Source organism: Eriocheir sinensis, chromosome 41 (assembly GCF_024679095.1).
Source record: "Eriocheir sinensis breed Jianghai 21 chromosome 41, ASM2467909v1, whole genome shotgun sequence".
Classification (NCBI taxonomy): Eukaryota; Metazoa; Arthropoda; class Malacostraca; order Decapoda; family Varunidae; genus Eriocheir; species Eriocheir sinensis.
In genome coordinates, this window is record NC_066549.1 from 3127729 (window position 1) to 3148679 (window position 20951).

The 20951-nt window shown below is 41.7% G+C and overlaps 1 protein-coding gene and 1 long non-coding RNA gene across 6 annotated transcripts in view; one reads left to right on the top strand and one right to left on the bottom strand.

Moving 5' to 3' along the window:
- LOC127009507 (uncharacterized) overlaps nt 1-5293 on the top strand; it is a 51407-nt gene extending 46114 nt beyond the window's left edge. Inside the window, exon 4 of the long non-coding RNA XR_007762026.1 lies at nt 5000-5293. This is a non-coding gene — a long non-coding RNA (uncharacterized LOC127009507). The remainder of the gene's footprint in view (nt 1-4999) is intronic.
- Nucleotides 3059-20951, bottom strand: LOC127009506 (puromycin-sensitive aminopeptidase-like). 5 transcript variants are annotated; one of them, XM_050882620.1, is made up of 16 exons: nt 20784-20951; nt 17644-17785; nt 17138-17379; nt 12716-12866; nt 12327-12473; nt 11529-11679; nt 10902-11050; nt 10525-10794; nt 9403-9634; nt 8153-8318; nt 7621-7726; nt 7187-7406; nt 6655-6854; nt 5980-6087; nt 5306-5428; nt 3059-3917 (listed from the first exon to the last, which is right to left on the bottom strand). In XM_050882620.1, the coding sequence occupies exons 2-16, from the start codon at nt 17764-17766 to the stop codon at nt 3702-3704; spliced, it is 2604 nt and encodes an 867-aa protein (XP_050738577.1). In that variant the 5' UTR covers nt 17767-17785; nt 20784-20951; the 3' UTR covers nt 3059-3701. The 5 variants fall into 5 exon arrangements, with proteins under 5 accessions (XP_050738577.1, XP_050738578.1, XP_050738580.1 ...); XM_050882621.1 differs by having other exon boundaries at nt 20780-20924; XM_050882623.1 differs by lacking the exon at nt 20784-20951 and adding an exon at nt 20713-20768.

Sequence of the window (20951 nt, forward strand, 5' to 3'; positions counted from 1 at the left end):
CTGGAGATTGAGTAATCCCCGAGCTAGGCATCTCGGGTCATGCACTTTCGGACGTGGGTGAATGCTGCCCCTCTAGCCAGGAACCCCCGTGAACGAGGCTCACGCTTTACTAAGAACGCAATGTAGTTGAGTGAACAGGGGAGTTTGGAGGGTACTTGCAGTTTTAATGGTACCTATGTTTTTTTTTTCTTTTAACGATCGAGATTTCCCAAAACGAAAACTTCGTATTTGACATCTGCAAGCGCGTTGACAAGTACTTATTATTTCAGTAGTAAGATGACTGGTACGGTGTCAGCCTTCTTGCTGATATCAGTGATACCTCTGCGTCGGACTCACAATTTATTCATGCGGTCAGACCCCTACATCATCATATCATTCACATAACAGTTCAAGTTGCACTTAATTACAACTGTTAATTAACAAGAATTATATTACAACTTTTTTTTTTTTACAACAAAGGAGACAGCTCAAGGGCACAAAAAAAGGAAACAATAATAAAAAAAAAGCCCGCTGCTCGCTGCTCCTAAAAAAGAATCAAAAGAGGTGGCCGAAAGAGAGGTCAATTTCGGGAGGAGAGGTGTCCTGATACCCTTCTCTTGAAAGAGTTCAAGTCGTAGGCAGGAGGAAATACAGATGAAGGAAGATTGTTCCAGAGTTTACCAGCGTGAGGGATGAAAGAGTGAAGATGCTGGTTAACTCTTGCATAAGGGGTTTGGACAGTATAGGGATGAGCATGAGTAGAAAGTCGTGTGCAGCGGGGCCGCGGGAGGGGGGGAGGCATGCAGTTAGCAAGTTCAGAAGAGCAGTCAGCGTGGAAATATCGATAGAAGATAGAAAGAGAGGCAACATCGCGACGGAATTTAAGAGGTAGAAGACTATCAGTAGGAGGAGGAGAGCTGATGAGACGAAGAGCCTTAGACTCCACTCTGTCCAGAAGAGCTGTGTAAGTGGAGCCCCCCAACATGTGAGATGCATACTCCATACGAGGGCGGACAAGGCCCCTGTATATGGATAGCAACTGCGCGGGGGAGAAGAACTGGCGGAGACGATACAGAACGCCCAACCTCGAGGAAGCTGATTTAGCGAGAGAGATGTGAAGTTTCCAGTTGAAATTTTGAGTTAAGGATAGACCGAGGATATTTAGTGTTGAAGATGGTGATAGCTGAGTGTTGTCGAAGAATAGGGGATAGGTGTTCAGAAGATTGTGTTGAGTTGATTGGTGGAGAAATTGAGTTTTTGAGGCATTGAAGGACACAAGGTTCCTTCTGCCCCAATCAGAAATGATAGCAAGGTCTGAGGTTAAGCGTTCTGCAGCCTCCAGTCTGGAGTCGTGTACTTCCTGTTGTGATGGTCTTCTATTGAAAGAAGTTGAATAATGCAGAGTGGAGTCGTCGGCGTATGAGTGGACAGGACAGTTTGTTATGGAAAGAAGATCACTGATGAATAACAAGAAGAGAGTGGGTGATAGGACAGAGCCCTGTGGAACACCACTGTTGATAGGTTTAGGGGAAGAACAGTGATTGTTTACCACCGCAGAGATAGAACGGACGGAAAGGAAACTAGAGATAAAGGAACAGAGAGAGGGATAAAATCCGAAAGATGGCAGTTTAGAAAGCAAAGACTTGTGCCAGACTCTATCGAAGGCTTTCGATATGTCTAGCGCAACAGAGATAGTTTCACCGAAACGGCTAAGAGAGGATGACCAAGAGTCAGTTAAGAGAGCAAGAAGATCGCCAGTAGAACGCCCCTTGCGGAACCCATACTGGCGATCAGATAGAAGGTTAGAAGTGGAAAGGTGCTTTTGAATCTTCCGGTTAAGGATTGATTCAAAAGCTTTAGATAGACAAGAAAGTAAAGCCATAGGGAGGTAGTTTGAGGGATTGGAACGGTCACCCTTCTTAGGCACAGGCTGTACAAAGGCATACTTCCAGCAGGAAGGAAAGGTAGATGTTGATAGGCGGAGACGAAAGAGTTTGACCAGGCAGTTAGTCAACACGGAAGCACAGTTTTTAAGGACAATAGGAGGCACTCCATCAGGTCCATAAGCCTTCTGAGAGTTGAGGCCAGAGAGGGCATAGAAAACATCATTTGGAAGAATCTTAATAACAGGCATAAAGGAGTCAGAGGGGGGATGAGTAGGAGGAATATGCCCAGAATCGTCCAGGGTGGAGTTCTTACAGAAAGTCTGAGCGAAGAGTTCAGCCTTAGAGACAGATGAGACGGCAGTGCTGCCATCAGGGTTAAGGAGAGGAGGGAAAGAGGAAGAAGTGAAATTGGAGGATATTTTTGGCTAGATGCCAGAAGTCACGGGAAGTCTGCAGTTTTGGACACAATACAACTTGAAGACGGTTAATGCATGCAGACAGCGGGAGCAGGCAAGGGTTGCACTCCTTGGTTGTTCCTTATGAATGTATCTAACAGTGTTAACGCCAACGTATTCCCCCACGGCAGTTTGCAAAATCTCTGTCCTCGCTAATGTCTTATCTCCCCCCGGCGCCTCGTCAGGAGCAAGATGTAAGCATGCCAATGTTCTTTCCACCCCCTATTTCTCCCATTCTTTAAACACACACACACACACACACACACACACACACACATCATTTACACACACACCCTCTCCCTCTCTCATCCAGTGAGGCCCCAAAATAATCTATAATATTTGCACTTATTTTTATTCCTTTCCAAGTTTAATTCTCAGCATTATATCACTTGTGCTGTCTTACTTAATAGCTGTGAGACATGACACAAGTAGTGACTTGGAGGCAGACTGATGCTTGGTAATACAGGTCATTGCAGAATCATACACTAATATCACTGGAATATATTTCTATCAGGCCAGCAGTTTCTCCGTGAAATTGAATCAAGACATGTTACCTGCATAGTCCATCAATGTCAACTTCACCTATAATGTCATGTGGCATGCTGCCCCAATGCTGAGCCTGCCTGCCAGGTTGTTTCTGAAGGTGACATTCCAAGTAGTGAATGGTGCAGACACAAACTGATTAAGATGACAGATGTAGGGATGAGTGTTATGAGGTATCTGATAAAAATGACAAGGCTTTATGTTTCCTTTATTCAAAAATTATGATCCACATGAATTTCATAAAATGTTAGTAAAGCATATTGTGATGCACAATCAGTATAGTAGCCTATGCTTAACTCCACAGTAGGCTATTCATGAGCAGTCTTTGGAAGTCAGTACATAGCTTTCATTTTTAGCAAACTGAGAAACAGACTGATCACAAATGATATTATCTTACTTAGCATTTACTTAACCATTCAGGATTACATTATCAGATAATACACTTTATACTCCAGTTATCGGCCCAGCCTTAGTGAGCTTGTACTCCATGAGGTATTCTGAATCCACTCGTGGCCTGTGCCTGTACCATTTGAATAACACTGAGTGCCGCCCGGAGGCTCTTAAAATGAAACCTTCAACTGAGATAAAGAACAAAGTCAGTGTAGTAAAAAAATTACCCTTTCACTTGGTGGCAAGTGTTTTAGGAAAGAGAAAGTGATTACATATATATATATATATATATATATATATATATATATATATATATATATATATATATATATATATATATATATATATATATATATATATATATATATATATAAAACCTATAAAGAAAGAGACAGGGTAAAAGGATATACCTAGAGGTCATAATGGTAGCAGCAGTGACACAGCCTCATTACTGTGTGGCCTCTGCCAGGTACTTCTTGATGGCATCCTGATCACGCTGCAGCCAGGCAGCGTTGAGTCTGATGGTCTCCAGGCTCTGTTGTACTGTTCTTTCCGTGCCAGGAATCTGCTTGTCTCGGAAAAAGTTTTCCACCTCTGATGCCATTTCTTCGCTAGCAAAGTTTTCAGTGATGTAGCGTATCAACCGGGTGACCAGATATCCTCCCTTCAAAGAAAGAAAATTATTTTAGGATATGCAATTGCATGCGAAAATTAAAATACTGTCTAATTCAACTATTCCGTCGCCCCATGATGTATGTGGGTTTTAATTACATGATTTTACTGACTCACACTGTTCCAAAATTCAGTATGGTGGATGGCAGGATTAGTCTCCACCAGCTGCTACAGGCTCTCACCAGGCCAGTGACTCAGTTTGGTAGTGACTAGTTGATATGGCCTTCTGCATGTTATTGTTTTTATTCTAACTCTTTTTTTTTTTTTTTATGCTGATAAGCACAGAGATGGTATCAGCAAGAGGACACTGACATTAACCCCTCCAGGACCGGCAGAAGTGGTAATCTTGTTGCTGCCAGGACCGGCCCTCCAGCGCTAAATACCGAAAATAGCCTGTATTCACACATTCCTTACTCTTAACCTACAATGAATGAGCAAATGAAACAGACTTTGCCCTCACTATTAAGTCTTCCTCTTTCTAATGATGCCATCCAGAAGTCTCTACATGCCATGGTTATGGAGAGACAGTGAGTTGAAGAGGAGAAAATTTTGGCAGGAACAGCCTCTTGCCTTCCATGCGTCCGTTTTGACTGCTTGGCCATGGCTAGGTCGTAATGAAAACGGGTGCCCCAAGCTCTATTTACGCAAGCTAGACTATAATATAAGCTCCCTCCATGCAATACAGCCCCTATGGTGTGTGGTTAGCGGGCAGGTAATACACATGGTGTTGAGGTCCGAGGGCGGGAGGGTGCGGGCAGGAATCGACTGGCCGAGTCAGTGTCACTGTTGCTGCTTGCGGTGCCAGAAGCAGAGCCAGAGAGAGACAGACAGAGTAGCTGAACCAACTCCAGAGAAAATTAGTGAAAAGTAGCTAAATTTGGCGTAAAAATAGCAAGGCTGTTATAACCGTCTCCAGTCCTCGCCCCGTAAAGTGGCTCTAGCTGCCTCTGGTCCTTTAGGGATTAATAACAAAATTTCTGAGATGTTCAACACACAAAAGCGACCCATGGGACTCAGACACATCAACTCAGGCACAAAAACATGATGATGCTACATCTGTTGTTTCTGCTCTAGATTTTGATGATTTAAGGCAGAAGGAGACATGAAACACAAGAAGAACATTCCCATCGTCAGCAGTGATTGTGACAGTGGGGATGGTCCTTCAGGGTTATAAATGAGGGGCAAAAGCTGAGAAAAATGTGAGTACTGGAAGAGGTGTCACCCATACACCCTTTAATACATGGTTTTTACTTTGTGAATATACACTTGGCAACGTACTTTGTTGACCATATTCTCACAAAGTAGGAAAGCTACCAGTGGTATATATCAGGTATATAGCATATGATTCATGGATAAAACAGTGCATGATTTAATTCTCACCTCATATCTGTCCAGCAGCTCCTGATGGTTCTTTTTGAAGAAGGCCCAGGCAGCAGAGCGTCCCGGGGCAGTCATTGCCACACTAATGATGACGAAGATGGTGTCCTGGTTCCTCACCTCACTCTGTGGGCAGTTGCACAAGTATGAAAATTTTTTCTTCTTTTGCCAATCTAGAATACATCCATATTTCCGCCTTGTCTAAAAGGGCTTAAAATACATTGCTATTCTTTGTAAATACTATTATCACTTTATAGTTGTTGTATTCAATTACCAAAACTGTTCTTTTTCTTAGCTTAACATTTTTTTTTTTTTTTCAAAGTCAACCATGACTGTGCTTCACCAATACTGAAATGCTCACTGTCATCTGCCAATGAATTGGTTTCAAATATGCCATTTTGTCTGCTTGTATATCCATCTGGACACACAAGCTTTTCCTACCAATGGCTTCAACACCTCCAGATGCCAACCAACTGCCTCCTTCTCACAAAATGGTGTCAACTGCAACAACCAAAATTCTAATGTCGTTCACATCATCTTTCTTCTAACAGAGCCAAAAGGTATTTTGCCCACTCATATATCTGGGTCATTTTATCCATATAATCAAGTCAAATTTAGCTCTCAAAGACCCTTTCTTGTGATAATACGAAACACATGGGCAATATGCAAAAACTTACAGACATGGCAAACTGTAGGACTCGCTGAATAAGGTTGGGGTCTCGGGTGGCTCCCAGGGAGCGGGAGATGCGGTCTTTCTCTTCATGCAGGTCAGCCTCCCTGTAGAGCTGCAATGGACCGTCACACACGAGTTATTCACTGGCATTAGTAGTATACACAGGATGCAAAAAACTAAACCCTCATGTTAAGTAATGAGATGGAGATTCCTCATGTTTGAAATATTTTGATGGAATATAATTATCTGTGACAAATACCAAATATTTTATTTTGAGCATATGACATATTACACCCCTAACATTAATTTCCTGTTTGGGTGTTCATTGTTATGATTAATATTAAATCAATCATTAAAATAAATAATAAACATATTTGAAGAGCAAAACAATGTCACTGCAGTCTAAAGTAACTAGTTATATGGCAATATAACCTATTCTCTTTCTTATTTTTGTTGAGGGGGTTGGACTAATCATTTGTCCTGGATATGTTTCTTTACCCTCATGTATTTCGTTCCTGATTATTATTTTTTTGTCTTGCCAACTGAATAATGAATATTTGCAAATCTAAAGTTGTTATAGTATTCACCATCTATTTTGGCTCCTACGTTATTCCACTCAGATTTCTGAAGTATTTGTTCTAAGGAAGCTGAGAATAATTATGATGTATAAACTGCCCACCTTCAGCATCTGCTCATATGTCTTCTCATCAGCCTGAGACACCACAGTCTTGTACACAGGGGAGCGCAGGTCAGCAGGCAGTGTGGTGGTGTTGGCCACATGAGCCGCCAGACGCTTTTTGGCCTCGGCCACAACAGACTCTTCCCCGTACAAGCCCAGCTGCCCCAACACCAGTGACCGCAGCAAGGTGTCCAGGTGTTCTGGAAAGTGGGGAGCAAGTGATTCGACTATATATTTGTTGAAAATATTACTGAAATACTAATACAATCAGATATATGGAAAATGACAGAAAAATGGGATTTATGAGAGTATACTTTGAATCAGATTAAAAAAAGGAAGTACCTATTGGTAGAAACTTATCATGAGCACTACCTTGATACAAAAAAGAATATGAGAATATGACCCCAAAGTAAGGTTCAGGTAGAGTGGTTATGATTGATATATGTTGTACACCAGTCATCCACAATATTATTCAAATAAATGTAAAAATTCCTTTTTACATATACTGTGATGTAAGACAGGGAACACTTACTTTCCCCAGGCTTTGCTTCCCAGCCAAGATGCTGGCTTATCTTACAGAACAGATGTCGGACGAAGGCTGCAAAGCTGGGATGGAAGTCCGTGTGGGACAGCAGCTGGTTGAGTCGTGCAACACAGTTGTGCACAGCAGACCACACAGTGTAGTCAGTTTCATCCTCAAAGGCCTGCAGCACCTTCAGAACCTCAACAGTACTGGTGTGTCCAGCCTGAACCTAAATGAGACCAGAGGCACTATGTCACAAAGAAGTCAATTTAAGAAAAACACCCATGCCATTACATCAGACAGCAGTCTTGCCCTTCATGTGAAAATGTGACAGATTATTACAATTGCATAAACTATTGGACAGTATCTGACCTTAAGGGTAAAATCTATACAGGATAATAGTTTTACAAGATTCAATATCTTCTCACTGGGATTTTACTTACCATGGAGAAGAGGTCATCAAAAATGCCCAGGCGATCAAGAGGTGGAAGTTGCTTGTTCTTGATTGCAGGGATAAGCTGGGCAAGCATTTCAGGAGGATACTGTATCCTGGAGAATAAAGATGAACAGTTGATAATATTACCCTGCCTGCACCCCTGCCTGCCTCTGTGACTTAGAGGCAAGTGCTGCAGCAAGAAGCAATGAGTGGATTGTGAGGGGGTGGGGGGGTGGCTTACCCGTGTGTCCAAATGGCGGGAAACTACTGATATATGCTAGACACTAACAGAAACATAAATGATGTGGCTAGAGGGAATCCCAAATCTGTAACAAGTGATAAAGAGACTGCAGATAGTAAACATGGGCTTCATGTATATATATGTGGTTGACTTCTAACGGGTAAACTCTACCTAAAACTGTTTTTTTTGTTTTTTGTTTTTTGTTTTTTGCATTAGATGTGCATTTCATATTAGATTCATAAATCAACAGACTAAATTCTGACTGACATCACAAAATCAAGGAAACGGCAAAACTTACCTATAATATCCAACAGTTCCGGGATTAAGTTTCACCCAAGTGCACGCAGAAACTCCATCAAGAACAATTGAAGTTGACTTTCCTTCCAGCAACACTTCTGCAACTACCTTAGATGGATTCTTCTCAGTTGAAACACTGATGGGCACCATCCACATATTGTTTTCTCCTGTGGAATATAAAATATATGCATATTTTTTTTAAATATTAAAATCTATTCCCCCTGTCAGTTGAACAAGACAGTGTTATGGCAAGTCACACTGAGGTTCAAGACTGTCTTGGTCTGTCTAGCACACCACAACACACATCTGGTGGTCAAGACAGACCAACAATTTCTGCAGAATATTGCAATTATGCCATTTTCTGTTCTGGCAGAACCTTAATTTAAAATTGTTGCACAAATCCTTGCCAAGATGTCTTGCACACCGTCTTGGCTGTCATGTCACAGAGCTTGACCTTTAACCTAAGAGTTTGAGGTAAACAAATTTCTGTGCCATGGTGATAAGGATGCAATGTTTTCAACAAAAAAATAAAGAAAGCTTCAGTAAAATGAAGCTAATTCACAGTAGAAAGTGATATTGAAGGTGAAATAAAAAAAAGACAAAAAAAGGGCTAAGGGAAAAGCCAGACAAATGAGGAAAGAGCAAGGAGGTGAGGCTTTCTCACACAGCTCACCCGTGTCTGTAATCAGTCATGACGGCACTGCCACCACCAACAGGAGTAAATTTTTACACACTATATTTATTGATAATGATCCTTTGCTACTGCCTAATAATGGAGACTGAGAGACTGAAAAAGTGAATGAAGATAGAGGGAAGAGGAAGAGGCAGCCCAGTTGATTAAACAGATCAGATCAGTTGTTTGGTGCCAGGCATTTCTGGCGCACAATATGAAGATATATATGCCGATATGATGGGACTTTTATGTCAAAACAACAAAAAGGGTATGTGAAAATGAATATCAAAAGAGCAAAATGTCAAATAATGGAGTCAAATAAGGGGGGAGGGCTTCTGGATTTAAATATGCATTATCCTTTATTTATAAAAAAATAAAAAATCTTCACTGGATGACTCCAGTACAAAGACCACCACCCCTAGGCATAGGGCCCCTTGGGTGCAAAATCAACTTAAAGGTGGCCCTTCTTTATATCATGTGGTGAAGCCAACCACTGAGTTTACAAATGTTTTGATTCCGAATCTCCTTGAAACACTGGAATTAAGGCTGTAACTCCATAATCCTCTGTAATCCTTTACCTGTAGAGCCATCGGCAAGGAACCTCTGCTGCGTCAATGTGAGCACTCTGTTATCCCCATCTTGATGAGAACTAACAGATATCATGGGGAACCCAGTCTGCTTGGTCCAGGTGCTCATGACCTCCGCGACAGGCTTGTTGGAGGCTTCACTTAGGGCTGCCCAGAGGTCTTCTGTGTAGGTGTTGCCATACTGGTGTCTTGTCAAGTACTTGTTCATCCCTGACTTGAAATCCTGGACATTGAAAGAAATATCATAAACTTTAGAATAAATTAAAACATTCTCAAAATTTTTGTATTCTTCACAAGACTCATGATTAGTTAAAATGGTAAAGATTCTGATGGCATGGACTGAAGACAAGACAGAGACAAATAGGTGGATTGTGAAAACCCATTTCAATTAAATTACTACAATATTGATAATATAAAAACATAAGAACGTAAGGAGTCTGCAAGAGGCCGGTTGGCCTATACAAGGCAGCATTTCCCATTTTCACGTTCACAGAGGGTTGCACAGTGCTTCCATCTAGCGCAAACTGGCGAAAACTCAAAATCTGCCATATTGGTGTCTCCACCCCTCGAGCTCTAGACACCTCATATCCATCAAAGACATGGACATGGAATGCAGCGCAGCAATTGAGAAAACTTGAAGTGGAAATGAGTTATGTAAAAGGTGCATGTGGTGTTTCAGGATGGGACAGAGAAAGTAAACGAAGCGTGTATGAGAGATTTGGTATGAGTGTGACAGTGAAAGGCGTGGATTGTGGAGTGTTTGAATGGGTGAAGCGTGGTACACCGAGATGGTTTGGACACATGATGAGAATGAAGGAGAATGAATTTATGAAGAGTGTACAAGTACGAGTGTACGAGTGTACTGAGGGAGGGGGTGTGAGGGGAAGACCAGCTGTGAAGTGGATCAATTGGGTGAGCGAGTAAGGAGTGAGAAAATTGGAAGTAGCAGGACTGAGTGTGCTGAGAAGGAGTGCCAGAATAGGGAGAGATGGAGACACTTCTGCCATGGCCACCCCCTAGAGGGAAGTTCCCATGAGGGAGCAGGGCACTGGAGATATTTAACTTTATGTCTGCCTATAATAGTATATGACAACATTGAGAAGGAAGACCTACCTGATCGCCAAGGTAGCAGTGCAGCATGCGGATGACGGATGCACCTTTGTTGTAGGATATGTCATCAAAGATTTCATCCACCTCAGAAGGATGGCCCACAGGTACTTCAATAGGATGAGAGTTTTTGAGCCCATCCAGCTCCAGGGCCCGGATGTAAGTGTTAGTCACAAACTGGGTCCAGATGTCATACTCAGGGAACAAGTGGTCCACACAGAGGAACTCCACAAAGGTTGCATAGCCTTCATTCAGCCACAAGTGAGTCCACCACTCCTGTTATGGAAAATGGAGCCAATATTGAATATACTTACACTTATAGATATATAGCATTGAACATTTTGGAGAAAACGAGAGACTTACTGGTCTATTTATGAACTTACCATTGTAACAAGGTTACCAAACCACTGGTGAGCCAACTCGTGCCCCACCACAAGAGCGATCCACTGCCGCTGGCTGGCACTGGTGTTGTGGGGATCCACCAGGAGGCAGGTCTCTCTGTAGGTAACTAGGCCCCAGTTCTCCATGGCACCTGTTCACAAGAATTACAAAAATAACAATAACAATAATTAAAAACAATAAGAATGATACAGTATTTTGCTTTGTAGTCAGACAGCTAATCGGTGTACGTTGTAAGGCCTGTATCCACCTTCAGAACAGTATGTATATGTATAATTTCCCTTGCAGAACAATGCCTCGCCATCATCACACGCCCTCATATCGGAGGAGGATAAGCGGAGGATAATTGAAATAGGCTAAGTGAACAAAGATCTAATCTGCAGTTATGTCAAACTATTGTGGGAATAGCAAACTACGTTTGTTAAACTATTTTGCGTGAATGATAAATTTTATTGCTACGCTGGTATAGTTTGGGACTCTGGGATAACAATGGTGACCACTGTTTTTCTGTTCCTCAGATCTGTCTATCTATAATGCAAAATACTGTAATTATAATAATAATAATAATAACAACAACTCAAGTGCTATAGAGACAAAGAGATATCACTCACCAACAGAGAAGTCTGCAATGGCAATGAGGTCAATCTTGGGCAGGGGATAGGCAATGTTGAAGTACTCCTTGTAGTACGGCAGCACCTTTGTGGCCACATCAAGAGCAAACTTCCCTTGCTCCTGCTTGCCGACTGGAGTGTACACACGCACCTGCAGATTAATTAAGTTAATCAGGGATGATACATGAACATTCTAAGAGGTTAGTAAATGAGCACACAATGCCATTTTATCTGAAGACACTACTAAGGCATCATTCTTCTGCCCGTAATATGGCACATTTCTAGGCCTATTTAGAAAACTTTTTAGGAGTGTATTTAGTTTAGCACAGCTATATGGTATACTACAGGCAAGTGGCTGTTATACAACCAGCACTAAAAATAATTCACCTGAATGATTATGTAATGAAAAAGCAAAAACTAATATTGCTGTTTGAGGGGCAGACACACGTAAGCGATGCATGTGAAAGGTAGGAGGAAAGGACCGAGATTCATTGTAATGGATGATAAATATCTAAGGGATACATCCTAAATAAATATATTCAAATGAAAAAAAAGTTTCTTACATTAGTAAGGTTAATGAACTTGGTAATATACCTTCATACCATTAAAATGTATTATAACTATTACTTTTAACTGCCATTTCAGTGAATCATACATAACGTGTTATACCAATACAAGCTGGATTAGAGTTTGTCAAACTGAATATTAAATCACTAATAGCCAGAATCAGCTGCTCTAATAGAGCTATAGAGCTCCTCTGTTAGCTGAGGACTTAGAGTTCACTAGATCAAAACTAACCTTTATGCCATCTGCTGAAGTGTCCTCCACATAGTCATACTCCCCCACCACCACGGCCACCAGGTAGGTGGACATGAGGGGGGAGGTGGCGAACTTCACTACTTGAAGGGTGGGATCACTTTCATGCGGTTCCCTTGAGATTTCCGGCTAGGGAAAAGGAAAATATAATAAACACTTGGTGAAGTTGATTAATAGTGATAAAGCTGCCAAAAAATGTATGCTACTGAAATAATGTTTGTACTGTGCTGATTTAAAAAGTAACATAGGTGACACAGATTAGTATCATCAACAGCCCATGTTTTAGTGAACAATCAAATGACAAATACCCACCCAATATTATACATCCAGAAATTAATTACTTTGCATCACCTTTTAAATTTGTGCCCTACCATGTTAGAGAGAGGAACGCGATCAGTAGGAACAGTCAGAGTCACACCAAAGGTAGCCTTGTGGGCAGGCTCATCCCAGCAGGGAAAGCAGCGGCGGGCATCTGTGGCCTCAAACTGGGTGACAGCCGAGTACCGCTCCTCTCCAGATACCCTGTGAGGATATGAGTGGAACTGAACCAACCTGAGGACCCTGACATCTATAATAATTTGTCATTAAAATTAATACTTTTTAAACGTCCGCACAAAAAAATTAAGAGAAGGATCTTGGTATTAATGGTAATGTAAGGTCTCACATCCAACAACACTACCAGATCTCTACCCATACTTGTATCTAACGAGAAAGTTTCGATTCTATAAAACAAAATCCTGGACGAGCAGTTCAAATTAGACGCCATCTTGGCCAAGTGTGTGACGTCATTAGCATCCACCCCCCCCTCACACCGCCTCCCCCTGTCTCCTTCCTCAGTACTTGTCATACATATGTATTGTTGTGTTGAATAGTTGCCTGTTGCTGCTTAAGTAGCCTAAATTCCCATTCAGTGTGTGTTAAGTGGTGCTTTGCGCCTTGCCTTGTTATAATAAAACATTTACAGTAAAAACTTAAAACACGTAAAATATGAAGTAGCATGGATAGAAAAGCATGTTTTTGTTGATGATGGGGAACTTTTTTTTAACAAATTGAGACTTACCAGCATGTTGCTAATAATCTATTTACTAATTATGATTTTTACTTGACACAGCCTACATCTGAGGAAGAAATGAGTTAGTAAATAAGTTTTGATTCACATTACCTGCCAATACTTGCATCACTACTTCTTTTGCACTTAACAACTAACATATTGGGATTATAAAAATCATAAACAATACTGAATTTGTGGAGACAGCACAAGCACAGGCATGAACAAAGCCACTAGAGTAGCTTACTATTGCTTACACACTGGCACTTCCCTCGCTACATTTTTGTCACCATGTGATGGATTCCATACCAGACATTACGCCCAATATTTCAACGAGGGCAAATTGTTCATATTGTCAAAAGTTTGCAACATAAATGTTTATATGTAGGTGAGTCTCTGTATAACCTTTGATAAATAACTACCAATAATTTGTACTTTGTGATTTCATACTTTGAAAAGCAATATGCAGGCCACCCATATTCCAACCATATTCAATAAAATAAAGAGTTGTGAAATTTATACCTGGACATTTCCTTCTTTGAAAACAAAATGGAAACAAGAAAACAGTACATGCAACGCTAATCATTCTGCTAATTTAATGCATCAATGATGGTCACTGTTTCCTCCAAAACTAAATCATTCTGTACCTATTCAGTTTAGCAAAAATCATCTTTCAAGATAGTAGCTTTTCATCAATATGGACATAAAACTGGATTGAATTCCAAGATATCATGGTTGATAGGTAATACATAATCTATTACTGAATTCTGATCAGGATTAACTTTTCCTCAGGACGGTAAGTTCCACTCATATTTTCTGCCCTCATACAACACACACTTTCCTATGTGTATGAGCCAAATCCAGTATGTTTTGATTGTGTTTATTTATTAACAAGAAGTAAGGGCTCTATAGGTATATAAAATTAAAAACAAGAATATTCCCATTCAGCATACTGCTCTCATCATCCTCATCCCTTTCTGTTACCATTCTAAACTGCCTCTTTTCCCTCTTCACTAAACTTTTCAAACCCTCCATCTTCATTCCTCTCTTCCTCCTGCTGTGCCTTCCCTTTTTTAAAATGTATAAATGATGTGGAATTTTTCTGGGAGGAAGCTGAAGTACAGCCTATATGTGAAAGTTTTGAAGGTTGGAGCATAACAATAGTAGTACCACAATAATTATATAAAGCTATTTCAGTGGATGAAGGAACCATTAGCATATTAGTTTTTTGAGTCTGCTGGAGAACATTTACAGGAGTTATCACACCTAAGTACAATGATAACAAACAACTTGGTTGGCAATAAACAAGGGGTTTCACACAAACTACTATTGCAATAAAAAAGCTTATTGTGACATGGAGAAAATTTTAGGTGATTCCCAGCCTTGATTATATTTACATCCACCAACCATATCACAATGTTAACAGAAAATAATGATATTTAGTCCAGCAAACAATATTAGGTTGGATCCTTTGAACTATAAGTTATCAAGATTTCACAACAGATTCTCATCTGTATTTCATCTAAACTATAATAGTAGCTGGTGGTGGCCTGGGCAGAGGGGGCAGAAATTGAAAGTCTGAGTTGAGTATCAAAACACGGTACCTTTGGGGTGAACTCTTACTCTCCTCAACTTAACTGTCACAACTTAAGTTTGTCAAAACCCACAGCTCCAGAGGCCTTGCAACAACTGTGTATGTTACATGGTACTATATTATGTTAAATATTCAATTTGTATCATGCTAAGTGGCTTTATGACCACAAGTATCTTGACATATTGCTGCCATAATTCTCAATTAATCCAATATTAGTACATTTTAAAATCTTTTTGAATAAAATCTTTGTGAAATAGACACCTTGAGCCTCACTGCCTGGTATTAAAAGTTGATCCAAATAAAATCTATGAGACTGCATACCTGAGCTTGAGTGGAACTTACCATGTTGTTCAGTGTCACACAATACTCTGGAGCAACGACACAGACGGTAAATATAGCCTTGATGGCAGGCTCATCCCAGCAGGGGAAGCACCGACGGGCATAGGTGGGGCACAGCTGAGTTACAGCCATGTGCCTCGACTCCCCTGTAGGTCTGTTAAACCCCCAGGATATCTTAAAACATGCCCTCTCACTTTGATTCCACTTCTAACAACCTCTGCATCTTATAAACACAAAAATTACTTTTTATCTGAGAAACTGCACTTTTGAGTTTTATCGATGCCTTTTATTGCCACCTTGACCCTCTTCCATTACAATGGTGCAAAAAGTTTTGCTGTCTTAACTTTTGACTGTGTGTTTCATGGTAGGTAATCCTAAAATATTTCACTATCTGACTTTTACACCAAAATACTAGTTTCGTGCAAAGGGAGGAAGTCTCATAGCCCAGCCAAATGCTACATTGTCACTTTGCTGCTATCTTGTATGAAATGAAAACCCTCTCTGCAGTACCCAATCACATCTATTCATTTGTGTAACCAGCCCACTAAGACATGGCTATTCAATGAAGAAACTGAATACCCAATCCCACTGAGAAACAAATAGCTCTGACCTATTAAAGCAAATACTGAAACACGTGACCCCCTACACTCTTGGAGGTTAGGGGACACAGACTATCACGAACATTGATTTTCTATGAATTATTAACACCCCCCTAACACAGCCTGTACTTTAAGAAGCAACTCCTGGAATCCTTTTCGTCACTTCAAAACAGCCTAAAACATTAAAAATATAGCCTATGCAACAAAAAATGATTGAATTTAAAATGGGTAAGGTTGTAAGAGGTCGGGGTGCAGCAGGAACAGCTGGTGACAAGATTAACCCCTTCCCGGCAGAGGATCTATATATAGATGTTTCGAAATTGGGACTTTTTGTTGGCGCGTCTATATATAGACGTTTGCTCTCATTTGCCCACACTAGATTGTAGCATGGTCTATATATAGACGATTCCTTACTACTAACAAAATTAACAAAATAAATCGTCATTTGGCATCTCAAACCCCGACACTTACCGACATTGCCTCACAAGGACAGTCACTGGCACCGCTTGTGCTTTGTCGGTGGCGGATGTGCTATGCACATCCGCTAACACTGGGAATTTATGCATTTTTTTCCTATTTTATTTTATTATTAGTCTATCATGTCAAGGAGAAAGAGACCTCTTAAGATGGAAGAAATTACTTCTTTGGTAGCTGAGGATATAGATGCTGATTTTTTGGATGATTTTGATGATTCTGACTCATCTACTGTCAGTGATTACACTGATACAGAATCTAAACCTTCATATAAATATATCAATATACATATAACCAATCAAACTTAAATAACATCTATATATAGATTCAAATGTTTGTTCAGTTTTGCGGCAGAGTCTATATATAGACGTCAATCTGGAATGCCCACTTACGGGGAATCTATATATACATGTATGGATGAAAGTCGACAGCGTCTATACAGAGTTTTTTTTTTTTTTTTTTCTTTTTTTAGTACATACATCTGCCTTGCCGCCGGGAAGGGGTTAAGCTTGCTGTCATGCAGGAAACGACCGACGGTGCGAATGACTCCACAAGTATATATATGCAGGCAGTGAGCACAAATCTACTGCTGGGAAATACTTTTACTTCTTCAGAAAATTCCCAAGTTTACAAATCTGCGAATGTGGGGGGTCACATATGCAAAATAGATTGGCACATTAAATTTTAAATAGCAAGCAAATTTTATTACTGTAAAGCCAAGCATCAAAGCAACACTTACGAAGTATATTTGCTTCTGTACATTCCTTTCATCTTGTCATTCAGCTCTCCATCAAAAGCCACACTCAACTTGGCTGTTCCAATGGGCAAAGTCTCTTCAAAAGTGAGGATGGCCATTTCATTGACAGTGGAAATCTCTGTTGATGCTGGAATAAGCTCTTCCCCAGAGGAGAGTGTGACCTTGATGTCACGCAAGGTCAACTCTAGAGTGTTAAATTTAATTTGCTTTGTGGCTTCTTTAATCTGAAAAAAAAAAAAAGTTGTAACATATATGCAACAAGATTTCAGTGATGGTGATGCTGCCATGCACATACATTAAGGAAAGTGGCTAAATCATCTACACTTACTGGTAACTTTTTCTAGTCATCAAGCAGGATAACTCAATTTTTATCCTACATTCACATCACATAAAAACTATGTAAGCCACTTGTGCATACCAAATAACTTATACTTCTATATACCTGCTTTTATAAGATAACAAATAAAAAGTTATGTATAAATCCTCACCTCAATGTCCACTTCCTCTGACCCCTGGAAGACACACTTCACTAGGTTGGGCTGCAGTTTGATATTGTAGTGCAGGGGCTTGATGTTGCCGGGAAGGCGCTCAAAGGGCTTGGGTTCCGGCATCGTGGCAATCAGAAAGGATCTATACAGATAAGGAAATATATATTAGTTTCAAACTGACAGGCATATCATGTAAAAATAAAATAAAATAAAAATACACCACATCAAAGCTCCCTTACTCTCAAAGACACAGTGGGCAACCACACCAGCCAAACAGCATACTAACAGTCAATGTAAAGATGAAATTGAAAAGTATACTTTCAACCCAAAAGATTCACAAAATGTTTATTGTACTACAGGCAAGTGAATATATATGTAAGGGTAACTGTGGCGAGTCACTCTGCGCCTCCAAAATACGACATTACGCCTCCATATTATAGTTACGGGACGAAATACATTTCCCTCAACCATAATATGAAAGCGCAAGTGGTTAAGATTCGTTTTAGGTCAGTGCCAGTATCTCATTACCTACCTTATGAAACATCAGTATCTCTTCATATATCTTTTCTACAAACCTTCAACAGTCATGGAAACGCTTTGAAAATCCAATTCCAGGACTTTTTTTTTACTCTTGAAAATAGGGGATAATGTTTACGAAAGCGCGTCGCCTCCTCTGGTGCTGGCCGCGGCGAGTGTGGCGAGAAATACCTCCTCGCTGAAATAAGTCACACATACATGAGGGGGGGTTAGAAGGGGAGGTCGAGGGGGGGCGCAGCCCCCCCGTTAGTAGGTCGTAAAGTTCGGTTGGAGTAGTTTAAATATGCTCCCCGACCCTAAGCCCTCTGCGAGCTATTTTGCGGCTGCAGCGTCGCCGCGGCCAGCAGAGGAGGCGACGCGCTTTCGTAAACATTATCCCCTATTTTCAAGAGTAAAAAAAAATCCTGGAATTGGATTTTCAAAGCGTTTCCATGACTGTTGAAGGTTTGTAGAAAAGATATATGAAGAGATACTGATGTTTCATAAAGTAGATTATGAGATACTGGCACGGACCTAATACGAATCTTTACCGTGCAAGTACTTTTAAAAGTAAAGAAAACGCCTAATCCCCTTTCCCTAACAATCTTTGGGGACCCATGGGAAATCAGATTTTTTGGGTGGGGGAGCATATTTACTACCCCAACCGAACTTTACATAACCTAACCTCTAATGGGGGGGCTTTGCCCCCCTCGACCCCCATCCTAACCAGGGGGGCTTTGCCCCCCCCTGGAACCCCCCTACATAATGCCTTCTGCTTATGAACATAAATAGATACAATCACTCATTGGCATCCATCAAAATGGCGCTGCCCCACAACCCCGCCATAGGGGGATTTATTTAGATAATACATATTTTCACCATAAGTAGAGCACAGAAACGCTTCATTTCGGGTAGACAGCATCATTGCAATACCTGCTTTTACCCCACAATTTCCCTGGTCTTCATAGCCCTCCCCACTACCAGGTGTTTTAAGTTTGTTGAAGTGGAGAGGAGTAATATCTGTTAATTCTTATCATCACTTGTAGTCGCTCGACAACCTTCAGGCATGGACGGTTGACAACAGTGCCACTATCAACCACACCAAGACCATGGTGATGCACATTTGCACGTCCAAGAGAGATGTGCCACCTCCGCTGCTGTCTATTGGCTCACACCACCTCCAGGTCGTCCAGTCCACCAAACTACTAGGCATCACTGTGGACTACCAGCTCAACTGGAAGCTCCACGTCTCCAACACCATCAGAGCAGCCGCCTACAAGCTGTACATGCTGCGTAGACTCAGGACGCTGGGGGCGCCAGCTGCTGAGCTGTGCAGTATTTATTCATCATTCATATTGCCAAAGCTAATGTATGCCTCCCCGGCATGGTCTTCGTCCCTTACCCTCACCCAACAACAGCAGCTTGAGAGGGTTCAAAAGAGGGGATTCAGGGTCATTTTAGGCCCTGACTACCGCACCTACGACAATGCCCTGGCCACCCTGAGTCTCCCGAGGTTCTCTGACAGGCACCAGGACGCCCTCAGAAAATTCGGAATCTCCCTGCTTCACCATCCTCACCTTCGCCACCTTCTGCCCCCCGACGCGCCTCCTCCCACCCGCTTCACCAGACACCACAACAAACTCAACCCCTTCAGGGCGCCACGTACCGACCGTTACAAACGTAGCGCAGTGCCCGCGATGGTGCGGATGATAAACAATGCCCAGTGACAGTCATACCCAAAGGGCTGCGGTGGAGTTTAGCACCTCGCCGCTACCCCTCTTAGTGCCCCCTTCACACCACCCTCCCTCTCCCTTATGTCTCTATTTTAAGCTCTGCCAAACCACCCCCCACCCTCTCCCTCCCTCTAGTGTAGCATATTTACTATTAGTTTCTTGTATTTTTAATTTAATTTGTATATTTTCAGCCTGACGGCTGCCTTACATTAATAAACCTAATATTATTATTATTATTATTATTATTATTATTATATGTATGATGCGCCGGTAAAACTAGAGAAAGTACAACAGCATGTGAGACCTTGGAAAGGTTATTATTCTCGTGGAGGCAATATTGGAGGCGCGTAGTGAATCTCCATATTTGCCCTGTAAGCTCTAAACAGTGAGGCTGTGCCTCCCTTGATCCCTGCGTTTCCACATTTCGTCACATTGGGCATTGGTCCTTACCATTCATTTGGACATCATATGAGGCCTCAAAACACTCATATAAACAAAGGAAACAATCAAATGGAAGAAATAAACACTAAAACAGGAAGAAGCACTATAGGAAATAATTACTCTGGTAAGTCCGGTCACCATAATGGTACCCTTGCACACCCAGCCACTGTGAGCCCTGACCCTGCCACCACAGGCGGGCTGAAGACAAACAAATAGCTGCCGGGTGGAGTTATCCATCTTGTACTGGTAATACTACCAAACTATAACGTGTACTTCTACGATTATACACCGGGGCCGACCACCTGTCACCCCTGGGGCAGCACCGCTACGGCTCCCTACAGGCCCGCCAGGGCTGGCTACAACGAGGGCCAGGCATTACATCGTTCCGCCCAGCAGGACGAGCAACACTCCTAGCTGCATCTTATCTGTCAGGCCCTGAGGTATACCCACACGGCGGCTGTCAACGCTGAGTGCTGGGTGCTGAGGCTGCTGAGTCACCCGGGACACACCGACACAGGGGCTGCTCAGTGTTGTGCCAGGCGCGGCCTTTGCAACGGCACCCGCTGAGGCTGTTGCCTGCTGGGGCGAGTGTCCTGCTGGGGCGAGTGTCCTGCTGAG